The 13,243-nt window shown below is 39.0% G+C and overlaps 2 protein-coding genes across 7 annotated transcripts in view; one reads left to right on the top strand and one right to left on the bottom strand.

The window, feature by feature from the left end:
* LOC145977928 (uncharacterized) overlaps positions 1 to 7,531 on the bottom strand; it is a 60,578-nt gene extending 53,047 nt beyond the window's left edge. Inside the window, exon 1 of one of the 2 annotated variants that reach the window (XM_083110257.1) lies at positions 7,513 to 7,531. The gene's annotated coding sequence lies outside the window, so the exon portion shown is untranslated. Of the gene's footprint in view, positions 1 to 6,825; positions 6,965 to 7,512 lie in introns of those variants that run through there. The other variant, XM_083110256.1, reaches the window with a different exon arrangement.
* Positions 1 to 13,243, top strand: part of LOC145977927 (uncharacterized) — a 55,414-nt gene that overhangs the window by 29,640 nt on the left and 12,531 nt on the right. For all 5 annotated transcript variants that reach the window (XM_083110253.1, XM_083110250.1, XM_083110251.1 and 2 more), the window contains exons 2-5: positions 1,542 to 1,667; positions 4,016 to 4,067; positions 6,833 to 6,921; positions 10,156 to 10,312. In XM_083110253.1, coding sequence (XP_082966379.1) covers positions 1,596 to 1,667; positions 4,016 to 4,067; positions 6,833 to 6,921; positions 10,156 to 10,312 — 370 coding nt within the window. In that variant the 5' untranslated portion in view covers positions 1,542 to 1,595. The remainder of the gene's footprint in view (positions 1 to 1,541; positions 1,668 to 4,015; positions 4,068 to 6,832; positions 6,922 to 10,155; positions 10,313 to 13,243) is intronic.

Here is a 13,243-nt window from a genome sequence, read left to right as displayed (position 1 = left end):
CAAGACATAATATATGCTCATGTTTCAACACAGTGCACAAAAGCACTTACAATCCTTATACAGAAAGAGGGATTACTTTACCAGAGAAACCTAATTATACCTTACTGGCGCATTAATATACCCTCTATTTGACAATTGTAACGGTACAAATTTGCAAAGGAAACTATCAAATAGAATTTTAAAAATTCAAAATTCTTGCATTTGATTTGCTTTTTCGATCAGAAGTGAGCATATCTTGCCCTTACATAATGCTCATGAAATCCTCAATATGTCTTGACGACGCCTACTACATCAATACTGCCTAATGTTCACTATCCGTAAGTCAAAAACACCAGGTTATCTCTACAAAAAAAAAATGTGTTTACAGATCCAGTATATTAACATTACACCAGAGGTCGACGTAAACTAGACATCCCCCACCAATCTGTCGCCAGCTTCGATGGCTCTTTTTCTCTCTGGTCCGCTACTGTTTGGAATGCCATACCGGGTGATATTTCGTCTGCTACCTCAATCAAACACTTCAAAGAAAATATTATACCATACTTAATGAAAAAACAACGATTAAGTCACTCCTCATATGGCTAAACCCACAAAATATACATACACCCGCCTGACATCACGATAAATGCGTATTGTGTACACTTTTCTTTCATTTTTTGACACGATTTTGAATTATGTATGTGTGTGTGTGTGTGTGTGTGTGTGTGTGTGTGTGTGTGTGTGTGTGTGTGAATTGGTATGTTCAATAAGTTTCACATGTAATCCTACTTTGTAATACCTAGTCCTAAGTTAGGTGGTAGAGCAGCCCTAGGCTGAACCTCGCTCAGTAGAAAATAAAAAGACTATTCTATTCTGATTGCGATTCCAACCCACAACACTTGATTCACAGTACGTTACGCTATCCAACACACAATACAATAACAGTCGTCTTTTAAATTATTATGTTATTTTCATACTGATAACGGAATTGTAGGACATACATTTCAAATATAATTGAAATTACAAGTAATTACCGAAGTGGAGGGGTGTGCGGAGAGAGAGTTAGAAAAAATATGCATTCCATTGACCCCATATTAAACAGAAGCATCTTCCCAGCTAGCCCCAAGGTTCAAGCAAACGTCCCATCACTTAACAATTTCCACTTCCATCACTGATTACAAATGCAAGAAAATTACCCACAAATGCACTAAAGTTTTCAAGGATTTACAATGATCTAAATTTTTTAAGATCATATTTTCACACGAATATGATAACAAATGTATTTTGAATGATAGTTGTTTTCATTATATTGTAGTGAAGTGTATACAATGAATCGAATTTAATGGTTTCAATATATTTTTCAATATGTTTGTCTATAACATTGAAAGCAACGAATTTAAATATTGCCTTACATATCTCTAAACAGTAATACACTATTGATGGTAACTCCGATAAATTTGACAAAATATCTGATCCAGAAATGTCTGCTAGTTATTAGATATTATGTGTTGAGATATTTTCTAGAGAACTTATCGGATGCTTTATTCTCTTTTTTTCTGCAGATTGAGAGAATATAGAAGGCACTTTCCCCCGGAAATATTTCTGTGGAGAACACCATGAGACCCAAAAACTGTTGTGTATTTTTCCCTCTGGACAAAGGCGTGACGGTTATAGGAGTAACTGGGGCGGTAAGTACTCAAACGACCAGTGCCTCATTTAACAAATTAAACACATTGATCAGGAATTGTAGGAGCTGTAGTTCGTACTGGGAAAAGGGATTCGAGTCTCTTCCGATACTTTTTCATAGGAAACCAGATATGTAGCTGGACTGTAGACTAAACGCCTGCTTATGGAGCAAAATATACTTGTATCACACGTAATAAAAATAATTATTGTTAATAATACAAGATCACATTTATACATTTTAACATAATTATTGCAATAAAAATAATATTAAATTTCTGGACACACTGGTGATTCCAATACAAATCCAGACAACAAGGATAAAACTTTTTTCTCGTTTAAAATTTTGTGACAAACTGATTTGGAGTGCAATGTGGTTCCTAGAAATGCTGAAACTTAAACATATATCAAACTTCATATCGTTATTAAGCAAATATGTTCTTTAAATTTTGGAGGTGCTCATTTACAAATAATAATTTGAGTCATTCATACTAGAAGATTTGGCTACTATCGACTAGAGCCAAGCACAAGCTGGTTTATGTTTTTCTCATTATAAACTCTGCTCGCACAGAAAACCTAAAATTGCCACATATTCGACCAAACCGATTCTTAACGATGTACTGTGTGCGCTTGAAATTGTGGCAGTTTTATGAACTTGCCCAATGTAAAATGGTGTTATCCAGTATATCATTGGAGCTTTCGCTGGCGGTAGGATTTCGCACACTGACTCGCGACTCTCTCAATTGGGATTGTGTGATAATCCATAGAGCGTGTATGTTTCTCTTGCTTTGTTCGTTTCATCGGCTGAATTTATTCGTTCCTATTGTTTTCCGGAAACCCCAAGAGCCTATAAGTAAGGATCGTGCTGCTGTTATTGTTTCTATGCAACTGTGGGATAGGTTTTGTCGGATGCAGAGAAATATTTTAGCGGACCCTAGCGTACGATTTGATAGTTTTTCTTCATTAGTTACGCGTACATTTGGCACGGAGCTTCTCAATGGTTATTTGGCACGTATTTGCTCACGTGGACATCAATCTTGTTCAAGTAAAAGTCAAAAGAAACCAGGCTCGGTAAATGGTTCGAACTGGAGTATCAAATCGTTGTGAGGAGGGAAAGAAAGTATTAGAAATTTAAATTCATCCGCTAGAGACATCTTTTTCTGATATTTTCAGGTATATTTTGGCTCATGCGGATGAGAACTTGAGGCTATTGCCGTACAAAAGTCTCACGTTTCACGTTTGGAAGTCTCCGATAGATGGCAGGTCATTAACGATTGAACGGAATTACTTAATTCAGTCATGACTTCAAATGAATTAGTCATGATAAGTGTTCATATATAATCTCAATGGTGTCGGTAAAAAAAAAAAACAAAAAAAAACACTTTTTAGCCCAGAATTCCTTAGAGCGAAACAACAAAGGCAGGAAAATATGGCAAAATGAGGAGAGACTACTAAAAAAAAAAGTATACGTAATCCCTCCCCCCCCCCCCCGCTTTCAAAACTCCTGGACACGTCAGTGTATAATCCCCAATTTTTTCTAGCTGTTTCTACTCTAATACTTTCCTCGATTAAGTCTTCATGACGATACACTTAATTAGCTGCCGGATTCGCATTTCAACCCTGCCGGCCCCCGTGACGGAGTGGTTGGCACCTCAGGGGTCCCGGGTTCGAATCCCGGCATGAACATGGAGGATTGTGAGTGTCCATTCATCATCATCCCCATCTTCGCAATTTAGCCAAAAGTGGCACAAAAAGCGAAGTAAAATAAAGCAAATCAATCAATCAAGCATTTCAACCCTGTTTAAAAACAATGAGATGAACGTTTATCTGTAGTTGCTCTGGTCAACATCTCATATTAACATATGACATTAGTAGAGAACGAGTTTGGGGTTAATGCAAGCAGTATATCAGAAATACGAAAAATTATAAGTGTGGCATTTGTTTCTAAGAAAAATGTTAAACATTTGGGCTTGCCATGTGTGCGAGTTGTTCATGCTTAAACTCTAGTCAGTCATTCTTCCATCAACTTTTCATTTACTGGAACTAGTGTCTGTCTGTGTACCAAAACTAATAAACTACATTAGAAGTCAGATTAACTGAACATCAGACACACTCGTTATTTGTTTTGTATAAGTGGGAGTAACACTTCTAAAAGCAACATTTTAGTTTCAGCAACTAAATAATAAAATGTGTTTAAATTGGCAGATTTTGAACGAACAGGAGAAGCTTCAACGTAGTAAATCAAAATGATTCTCCTTGTACTTTTCTAATTCAACGATTGATTGAATGAATTTAAATGTATCCATGAGCAACTCCACAGATTACTAAAGCGCCTTATTGTCTTATTTTACAGATTACCACAGTTGTCGTGGCTTCGTTGATTTTGTGTTACGCAGTTAGAGGAGGTAAGTACTGCTTATGTTAGCAATTGTTAAAATAATTCCGTGCGTTGGGTATAAATTCTCCTTTTAATCATAAATATTGTAATTCACTAATAAATTTAAGTGTGTACATAGACCTGTACACATTTGTAAAATAATACAAGGACAATAAACTATAAAGACAATTGTTACCAGTGAGACAACCCTACAAATAAGTGAGGAAGAACAAGATATTTATGTATTTTCTGTATAATTCTCTTTTTGTCGCTAAACATCACATGTCTTGTAGTCCTGCAATATGCAGGAAACCGGAATAACAGTAAAAAATCTAGTAGTCACGAATGAACAAGACACTTCAAGTTTTGTGCTTGCTTCCATTTCTTTTCCAAAAATACGTAACATGGATTTTTACTAATAACAATTATTTCATAAACTTGGGTTCTTTTTTGACGCATTCATTCATCATACTTAGTCATTGGTGTTCGCAAGTTGTCATTAAGTTACATTGACATCATGTTTGCATGTCATCATAAGAAAGGAGTGTTTCAAGGGATGTAGATAAAAGAGCGAAGGGAAGAAAAGCGTGAGAAATAAAGAAGTGAAGCACGCATACAAAGCGCGGCAAACAGACAGAGAAGGAAGAAAAATAAAAATGCGGCAGAGGGGCATAGAAAGAGAAGCGGAAAGAGCAAGAGAAACAGACGAAGGAAAAAAGATAAGATATACTGTATATATATACAGGGCCGGATTAAACTATGGGCAACTGGGGCAATTGCCCCGAGGCCCCCAACAAAACGAAGCTGTGAAGGGCCTCCACCAAAAAATATTTTAACCAGCTGGTTATGCTTGTGAAAAATTACATAAGTTGTATTTTGAAAATCAAAAAAACTTCAATGTTGTCGTATGTGTACACTCTTCTGGGTCCAATTGTAGCATAGCTCTCAGTCGATCTGTTTGTAGATATCTGAAGCTCAGTATACTTTATACCATGGATTGATTTGGCTGTGGTGTGGAAATAAGGCACACTTATTCAAACAATCAATTCTCAGAAACGATTAAGATAATAAATAATCCTACGAAGTACATACTTTCTTTCGTTAATAACATCGTATTAGAACTGTGAGTTTCTCTAGGGGGGAACTGTGAAGATACTAGCGCTTTCTCAAAAATGAAATTAGTGAAAAACAGGCTTCGTGGTGCCATGGGACAGGATCGCTTATCCAATCTTTGTTTATTAAGCATTGAACATGAACTTCTTCGTGAATTGGACTTCGATGATATAGTAGATGAATTTTCGGCGAAAGGGGCAAGAAAAGTGTGTATACTATAAGTGTTAAGCCTTTGGGAATTTTCTTGAAGAAAGTGTAGTTACTACAAGTTCCACAATGAACCTGTCGGTAATTGTCCAGTAGATGGACCGTGCATATGTAGTGACATATTTACTCTTAATTGTACATAATATCATTTATAATAAATTATGTACGTAAGTACAGTCTACTGCTCAGTTCTCTGTTTCCGTCTGAACCCCCTTAGTATTTACTATATATTGTTGTTACGGTGTTCAGTCTTCATAATATACTGTAGACGTTCGGACGCAGAATTTTACTGCTGCTATAATGCTACAATTTTCGTCCAGTAACTTTATTTTACTGCGCTATTCTCCCTGCAAACCTATCTGCGATATGTTCGATTGTGAATGACTACTGATTCTAAAATCAGGTCTACCATTTCAACTGCTGAAAATTGGTGGTTATCATATTGAGCTAATAAAGCTCCTAGTAAAAAGTAATAAAAAATGGGGGGCCCACAAACCTTGATACGGCCCTGTATGTATTAGAAGCGAGGGAAAGAAACATAGACGAAGGAAAAAGAGGAAGAGCGAGAAGAAAGAGCAATATTATAGCTGAAAAACGATAGAAAGAGAAACGAAGGTGTGAGAAAATGGGAGGGAAAACATAGAGAATGATAAAGAAGAGAGAAAGTAAACAAGAACGAGTAGGTGATAAAACTGAGAAATGAATACGGAAAGCTTGAAGAAGGTGCAAGGGAAGAAACCGACAAGCGAGTTATAAAAATGAAGGAAGGAGAAGTACGCAATGTTCACTTATTCCAAGGGGATAGGGGTGTTAAGTGACCACCTTGGCCTTCCCCATTCATAATTACATTTGTTGACAGGGATCTGTTCTTTGAAACAACCCCAAAGAAAGAAGAAAAATTGAAGCAGTTTAATCAGCCTGTCTTGGGGACCATGGGGGTGTTGAATTTTTAAATATTGCCCAGCTGAATGTGGTCAATTCTGACAGTGAAACGTCACGATCTTGTTACCGATGGTCCTATGTTCGATTGCGGGAGTGGGCAAATGTCCTTGCGAGCGTTCTCTCGTGAACTCATGTAATCACCATTCATCCACATCGCCACGACTAGCTAAAGTGGCACAAAAGTGGCAGTGAATAAGAAAATACAAAGTAAGGTTCCATGATTTTGATGCGTTCCTCTCGACCATATATTCTGTATTAATTTGCTAAATTCAACGATTTTTTTAAAAAAAATAGTTCGTGATTTCTGTATCGCCTGAATTATTGTAATTTTTTTGAAATGGTAAATCTACCTGCTGTCCATTCCCAATAGTGGGAAGTAGGGCTCCAGTAAGTTTTCAATGTCGGCCATAGGGGAGGTGACGTGATCAACACCACGCTCCAGCTACTTGCCCCCACCCCTACTCAGGCAAGACTTTCCCTCACCCTTCCGTCCTCAGAGAATGAACAAGTGTTCTTTTTCTTACCTTGCAGGAGCCCCAGAGGATTTTGTTGGGATGTCCACGGCGTTCTTCATCCTTTGCCTGGCAGCTAATGTGATCCTCGTCATTGGCGTTTGTAAGGTGAGAGAGCCGCTATTCCTAACCGCGTATGGCATGCGTTGTGTATTAACACTAAGGTGAAGCAAGGGGAGATTGCACAGGTGTAAATTTGTATGCACTTTCGTAACTTAGAGCACCTAGGCAACAATCTGGGACGAAGCGCGAAGAACGTCACCATAACTCTCTCTCTATATCTCTCTCTCTCTCTCTCTCTGTTTCTCTCTATCTGTCTGTCTCTGTCTGTCTCTCTATGTCTCTCTGTCTCTCTATGTCTCTCTGTCTCTCTCTCTATCTGTCTCTCTCTCTCTCTGTCTGTCTCTCTCTCTCTCTTATCTGTCTCTCTCTCTCTCTCTCTGTCTCTCTCTCTATGTCTCTCTCTCTCTCTCTCTAGTAGTTTCCTATATACACACATTATATGTATAGTCGGTCGCAATGCAAAAATATTTTTAAAATATTAATGATCCTTGTTATATGTGATGTTCAATGTGGCGTTTTCATTTTGTTTTACTTGGTATATTTTTACATTTTTGTTTGTTATTTCGAGATTAGATCGCGACTAGCCTTAGGAACTTGGACTGTAGGATACTACCAGTCTTATGTATAGTAACTTACCTCCTTGCTGTTGGTGCATGTAGCAAAATATGATCACTACCAGATCTTGGCTGAACCAAGCATATTGCTTGCGTTGTGGATGTTCATATATTAAGTTGCACGTTTCCTGATGTGTAGCGCCTGCACTTGGGGCTGACTGATACTCACGTGATTGGTTGCGATAAAATACTCTTGATTGGACGTTCAAATGGAGAGGAAATACATTGCGGAGTATATCAGCTAATGCCCAGTCAAAGAATTCGTAACAATCTATAAAATCATTGGAAATATGAAGTACAAAGAGCTCCAAATCCAAGACATTTATCCATCACCTTTCCAGACGGGAAATATCTAGAAATATCTGAGGAATGAATGTTTTGTCAGACATTGCCGAACTTACTTGATCGCCATCGTTGTAAACAGGTGTAAACAATCTTAATCAAGGAAGAGACTACAGGTAACTGATTCGGCATTATTGAGTACATTCGGTCGGAATAAATGCCTGGGAGGACGGGGGTCAGTCACAAGCAGTGCAGGGAGGCTGGCAGAAGTACGATACGTATTGTTGCGAGTCGCAAATCAGACACTTTATACAGTCACGACCATAACCATCCTTACGAATTTTGCCCTTTAGTTTGTAACGGTCGGATTGACCATTACTGGTTTTGGTTATATGTTAATTAATTGCTGGCCAGCTACGAGGTGTAGGGTTAAGTAATATGTTTCCATGAGTGTACTTTTATGTTATTATTGCATGTAAGTGTATATGCTTATTGGATTGTTCTTTGCTGGATGTTAGATTCCCCTGTTTTTACCTCCCCGGTTGGGGGAGCTAGTTGTCTTTCAAAAGACCGTTGCAGTGGAATTTTCCAACGCTACGGGGTCCACGTCCACGGACGTTTACCCCGACTATAAAAAAGGCTAGTGGGCTTTAGCAAAAAAACAGTGTTTCCCCATTGATCGACGAAAGAGGAACGTCTCCTCAAGTTTAGTCCACTTATGGTGGCTAAACTGGATATAACAATGTAGCATCTGGTTAAGCCAGCCCCTGTTGCTGTCCCAAGTCCCCTTTTAGAAAAAGCTTTGAATATGTGGATATTTCCGTATTGATTAATTGCTGCCCAAAAGGAAGAGTGAAGGCGTAAGGAAACGCATTTGTAATGAACGGAATGTCATTTAAGCTGAGGATAGGCCCGCAGAGATAGTTATGCTAACTCTGCGGTAAAAGAAGTGCCGATGGTTATGCCATAGGTGCGCAATTATATTGATTTAGAGATTTGGTAATTTGGTCTATGCAGACACACATGGAAACGCTATGTAAAATATGTATATATATAACTACGTATAATAAACCAATATATCCTACGAGAATGTTATAATTTCAAGAACTACGGTACTGTCCATTTAACCAGTTGTATATTCACTTTCTGTACATGTGTAAACGAACCAGGGACATAAAAATATAAATTATTGTGTAATTTTCGTAATTCCGGCGCAAATATAATCTGCTCGCTTGGCACCCAAGGTGAGGTGAAAGGAGAGATTGAGGGATTAAAGTAGGAAGAACTCCAGAGGGCCGGATAGAAACGAGGGATAGGGGGGCCGAACCTTTCACAAGTTTACAGAAACGAACTGTGTGCTATTTGAACATTTTCCAGAGAGAGGAGGAATTCAAGTAATTCCTCTTGAAGCATCGGGATATTTCATAAATTGTGTACACATAGCTATTCCTTTCTAAGTACGCAAATTAACAACCAGAGGGGGATTTGGCTTTCATCCTCTTTAGGTATTGAAACACGCTCAAATTACTACACTTTATATTCTTGGATGAATGACAACCTTGTATATTTATTACATTTGATTTTTACCGTTATTTGGGTTATCTGCCCGTAAGGTCTTATAAATCTTGGGGAACTATAATAATATTAATAGCCTAATAATAATACATATACTATTTATGATTTTAAAGATTATAACTGTCATGAATGCAGTATACAGAAGGGAATATACAGGGTGTACCAAAAGTCCCATTACCCCCCTTTGAATTGTAGACAAACCTGCAAAATGTTATTTTAACAGCATGCGTATGATGAGAGAATGGTATACCATTAAATCAGACCAATGGCCACCATTTACTCTGTGTGCACACACCGCCATTTTCATGGCACAGTATTATTCGCCTCCAGGTGCGATGTGAAATCCTCCGTAACTTGGCTGGTGTGAAGGAAGCAAACGCACTGCGAACAGCTTCTGGAACTTCCTCAGTTGTTTGATAATGATTATGGGCGACTTTCTGTTTGATGTGCCCCATAGCGCATTATCACAAGATGTCAGATTTGGTAAATTTGGCGATCCTCGTCCAATCCGTTTGTCTCTGAACACATCATTGAGGAATTATCTTAAAATGGCCACGCCGAAATCCAGATCTGACATGTTACGGAGGATTTCACATCGCACCTGGAGGCAAATAATACTGTGCCATGAAAATGGCGGTGTGCACACAGATCCTCTGGAGTAAATAGTGGTCATTGGTCTGATTTAATGGTGTACCATCCTCTCATCATACGCATGCTTTTAAAATAACATTTTGCAGGTTTGTCTATAATTCAAAGGGGGGTAATGGGGCTTTTGGTACACCCTGTACAATTCCATCGTCTCTTGCAGACTTCGCTGTTCTTGATTGGCTCCTGGTTGTTCTGGACGCTGTTCGTTCTCGCTCTGACGCTGTTCCTATTGTTCACTTTGACCGCCGAGCTGATAGAAGCAGCTGATCAGAACAGGGCTCGGGCCGGGAGGCTGGTCGTGTCGCTGAGCTTCGTAGGTAAGTACAGAAAACATTTTGAACGTCTCTCATTGGTTGACAGTGTTGAAAGGGTATGTGTATTTCATGCAATTTAACTGACGTTTCTTCATGCAGTGTATGGGAAACTTCATTTCTTAAAATTGTAGATGCAAGGAGCACTTTCATCAGGTCAAAATCGTTTTGGTTTGCTCATTGATGAACCTAACCTATGTACATAAAATTACTTCAACAAATGTACCTTAACGCAACCTTATTGATGCGTTGGGATCGAACTAGAGACCCTGAATTGTCTCCTGGGTGGCGTAGCTATTCATCATTCATCTTCCAGATGGTTATCACTCGCTTGGCCTAAAGTATGATGTGCGAGAGGTCGCGCTCGAGAAGAATTGACAAGTACCATAAATGTGTTTTATACTCTCCACGACTGAACCGATATGGATGTAATTAGGAAAAGGACTTCATCTGCCTCTCTTCCGGATGTACTGACCCCCTGTCACAATTCACTCTCCTCACACCCTTGCGCTCTTCATCCCTGATCCTGTCACAATCCCTTTCACTCGCCAACTGTTCCGCTCTCTCACCCTTCGACCTCTTTTCCCCTTTCATTACCCAACAGTCTCTCAAGTCAATAACCTAACGTTTGCGTAATTCTTATTAAACATTCCTTTGTCTGCTTTATGTTAGGTTAAGAATAACAGAAGACTTATCACTTCTACTCAAAGTCTTGGGTACGATACGGTACGTATAATTTCAAAACCATTTAAGCTGAATGTTTTGAAATTAAAACTATTAATATTTAATAATCTCCAGAAATACCTTTACCAATGCCTTCATTCTCCTTCCATGGGCGTCCAGAAGGGAACAGTGGGGCTACGGCCCTCCCTGGAAAGTGAATGCAAATCGAAAATTACATTGTGTCATTTGATTTCAATCACGGTATTTTGCATTACTTATTTTACGGGTATTACAAGTATGGAGGACACAGATGTGTCTCAAGAAAGCTATTTCGTATTCAAGTCGTGTTTATTGGGATGAGGGATGTTATTGAAGAAATACTGCCTCTGCCTTTACAAAATCCTGCGAGCGTCCATGTTCGTTTGACTTCACCCCCCCCCCCCCCCCCCGAGAATCGCATTCGACATCTTGTAATCTTGTTAATTTACTTTGTGCGAGGGGTGTAAGGGGTACCTTCCACGTAGGCGCCCAAAAGTCAACCTCACTTCCACGTAGTATACCCTGGACTGCATTTTGCAGACGAACGAGGCTCTGGCGACTGGCACTATGGCCAGCATACTTTTGTGTTTGTTGTCCTGTTTTTTGTCCTTGTGTGTGCTGAGTGCCCGTTTACAGCCTCAGCTTTTAACAGAAGTCAGAATATTTTAAGATTTTAGATATGCAACGTTAGAGTTGTTATTTGTAATGTAAAATAGCCTAAGTGCTGACGCACCCAAAATTTTAAATCCAAATTCAAATTACTTTGTGCGAGGGTGGTGCAAACAAAAAAAAAATCTATTTTCGGCTACTTGAAACTAATCTACCTTTCACAGTATTGATTAAATTTTTATTACTTGTAATTTCAATACCCTTGTTTGTCACAGATAACAAGCTAGTTCAAAATCTGCAAATGTGAAAAAAAAAAGAAGTACTGAGCTTCACAATTGAAACACTGACAAAGAACTGCATCATTCGAGTTGTCAGCAACTCGAGAGGCATTGTTTCCGAGCACGGTGGTGCCAGGAAACCAACAAGAACCACCGAGAAAAAGAAAAAATAGAGACGAAAAAGAGGGTGAAACAAACTCAAGCTCTTCCTCGAGACCCGGGAGTGAAACAACGTCGCTTGTGATTGCCTCAGAAGGGGAACTTCGAAGCTGCAAGTTTCATGCCACGAGTCAAAGATTACCCCCAGCGGAGCTATCTGCCTTTTTTCTTCGCAATGTCTCTATGTCTCCGAAAGTTTCGCCAGGTACATGCTTCTAACATTCGTTGAAGCAGTGTTGGGAAGAGGGGAGGAGAAAGACACAGGAACACGACAGTCCCTTTTGCGTAAACTAGCTTGTTTTTGTTTGACCTCTTTTTATTTTCATCCTTTCCTGTTACCTTGCTTTTCTCTCTTTTTTTCTTTTAACCTGCGACCGTAGCGCCGCCGTTGGCGATTCAACGACTTTCATTTAATGCGCTGTAATAAAAATAAGAACATAGCGTCCCATCTTCGCTATAGACTGTTTAGGAATTGTTACTGCTCGTCAGGGGGTGTCTTGGGTCCCGCGGCCAGATGGCGCGCGGGTAGTTTCACGGCCGGACGTTGATGTTTATGTTAGAAAAATGGCCTTATATTCTCAAGTAATTGCAGGCAGTTACCTTGGTGGCTGAATTCATAATGTATCGCTTGTGTTGGCCGGGTATGAAACACCCTGGCAGGAAGCCATAAGCTACGGCTTAATTTTTCCAAGGAAGCTTGTAAGGTGTGGAACAGAATGTAGTTCAGTAACGCATATTATGAAAAATTAATAACCGCACGTTTTAATTTTTCGTGTAAGTACGCATGTGCTTCGATTACTCGAACTTCTTCCGAATTCAGCTCGGCTCGCAACCACATAAACATCGAAATTGCTAATGAAAAAGTTATCAGTGAAATTATACAAGCCCTTGCCAAAGAATTACATATCTGTGGTCCATCGTGTTTTTCATACAGAACGGAGTTTTACTGCTGCGGGTAAGTGTGTTTTTCCTTCGTGATGTCAAGAAGCTAGTGTCCGTCGGTTAGAGCGCCAAAAGAGGTTTGCACCGTCAAATATTTGCGAGGGTTCTCGCTGCCTAATCTGATGAGCTTATTATGCCAACAGTCTGAGGAAATTGGGAAATTTTAATTTTAATTGCTCTATAAAATAAGTATATTGAAATGTTGTTTTATTGTGTAGAAAAAAAAACAAATTTAAAATTTTCAGTT

The sequence above is a fragment of the Lepisma saccharinum genome, chromosome 24 (genome assembly GCF_977018435.1).
Source record: "Lepisma saccharinum chromosome 24, izLepSacc3.1, whole genome shotgun sequence".
Taxonomy (NCBI): Eukaryota; Metazoa; Arthropoda; class Insecta; order Zygentoma; family Lepismatidae; genus Lepisma; species Lepisma saccharinum.
The sequence above is the reverse complement of the archived record's forward strand: the minus strand, read 5'-3'. Positions and strand labels throughout refer to the sequence as shown.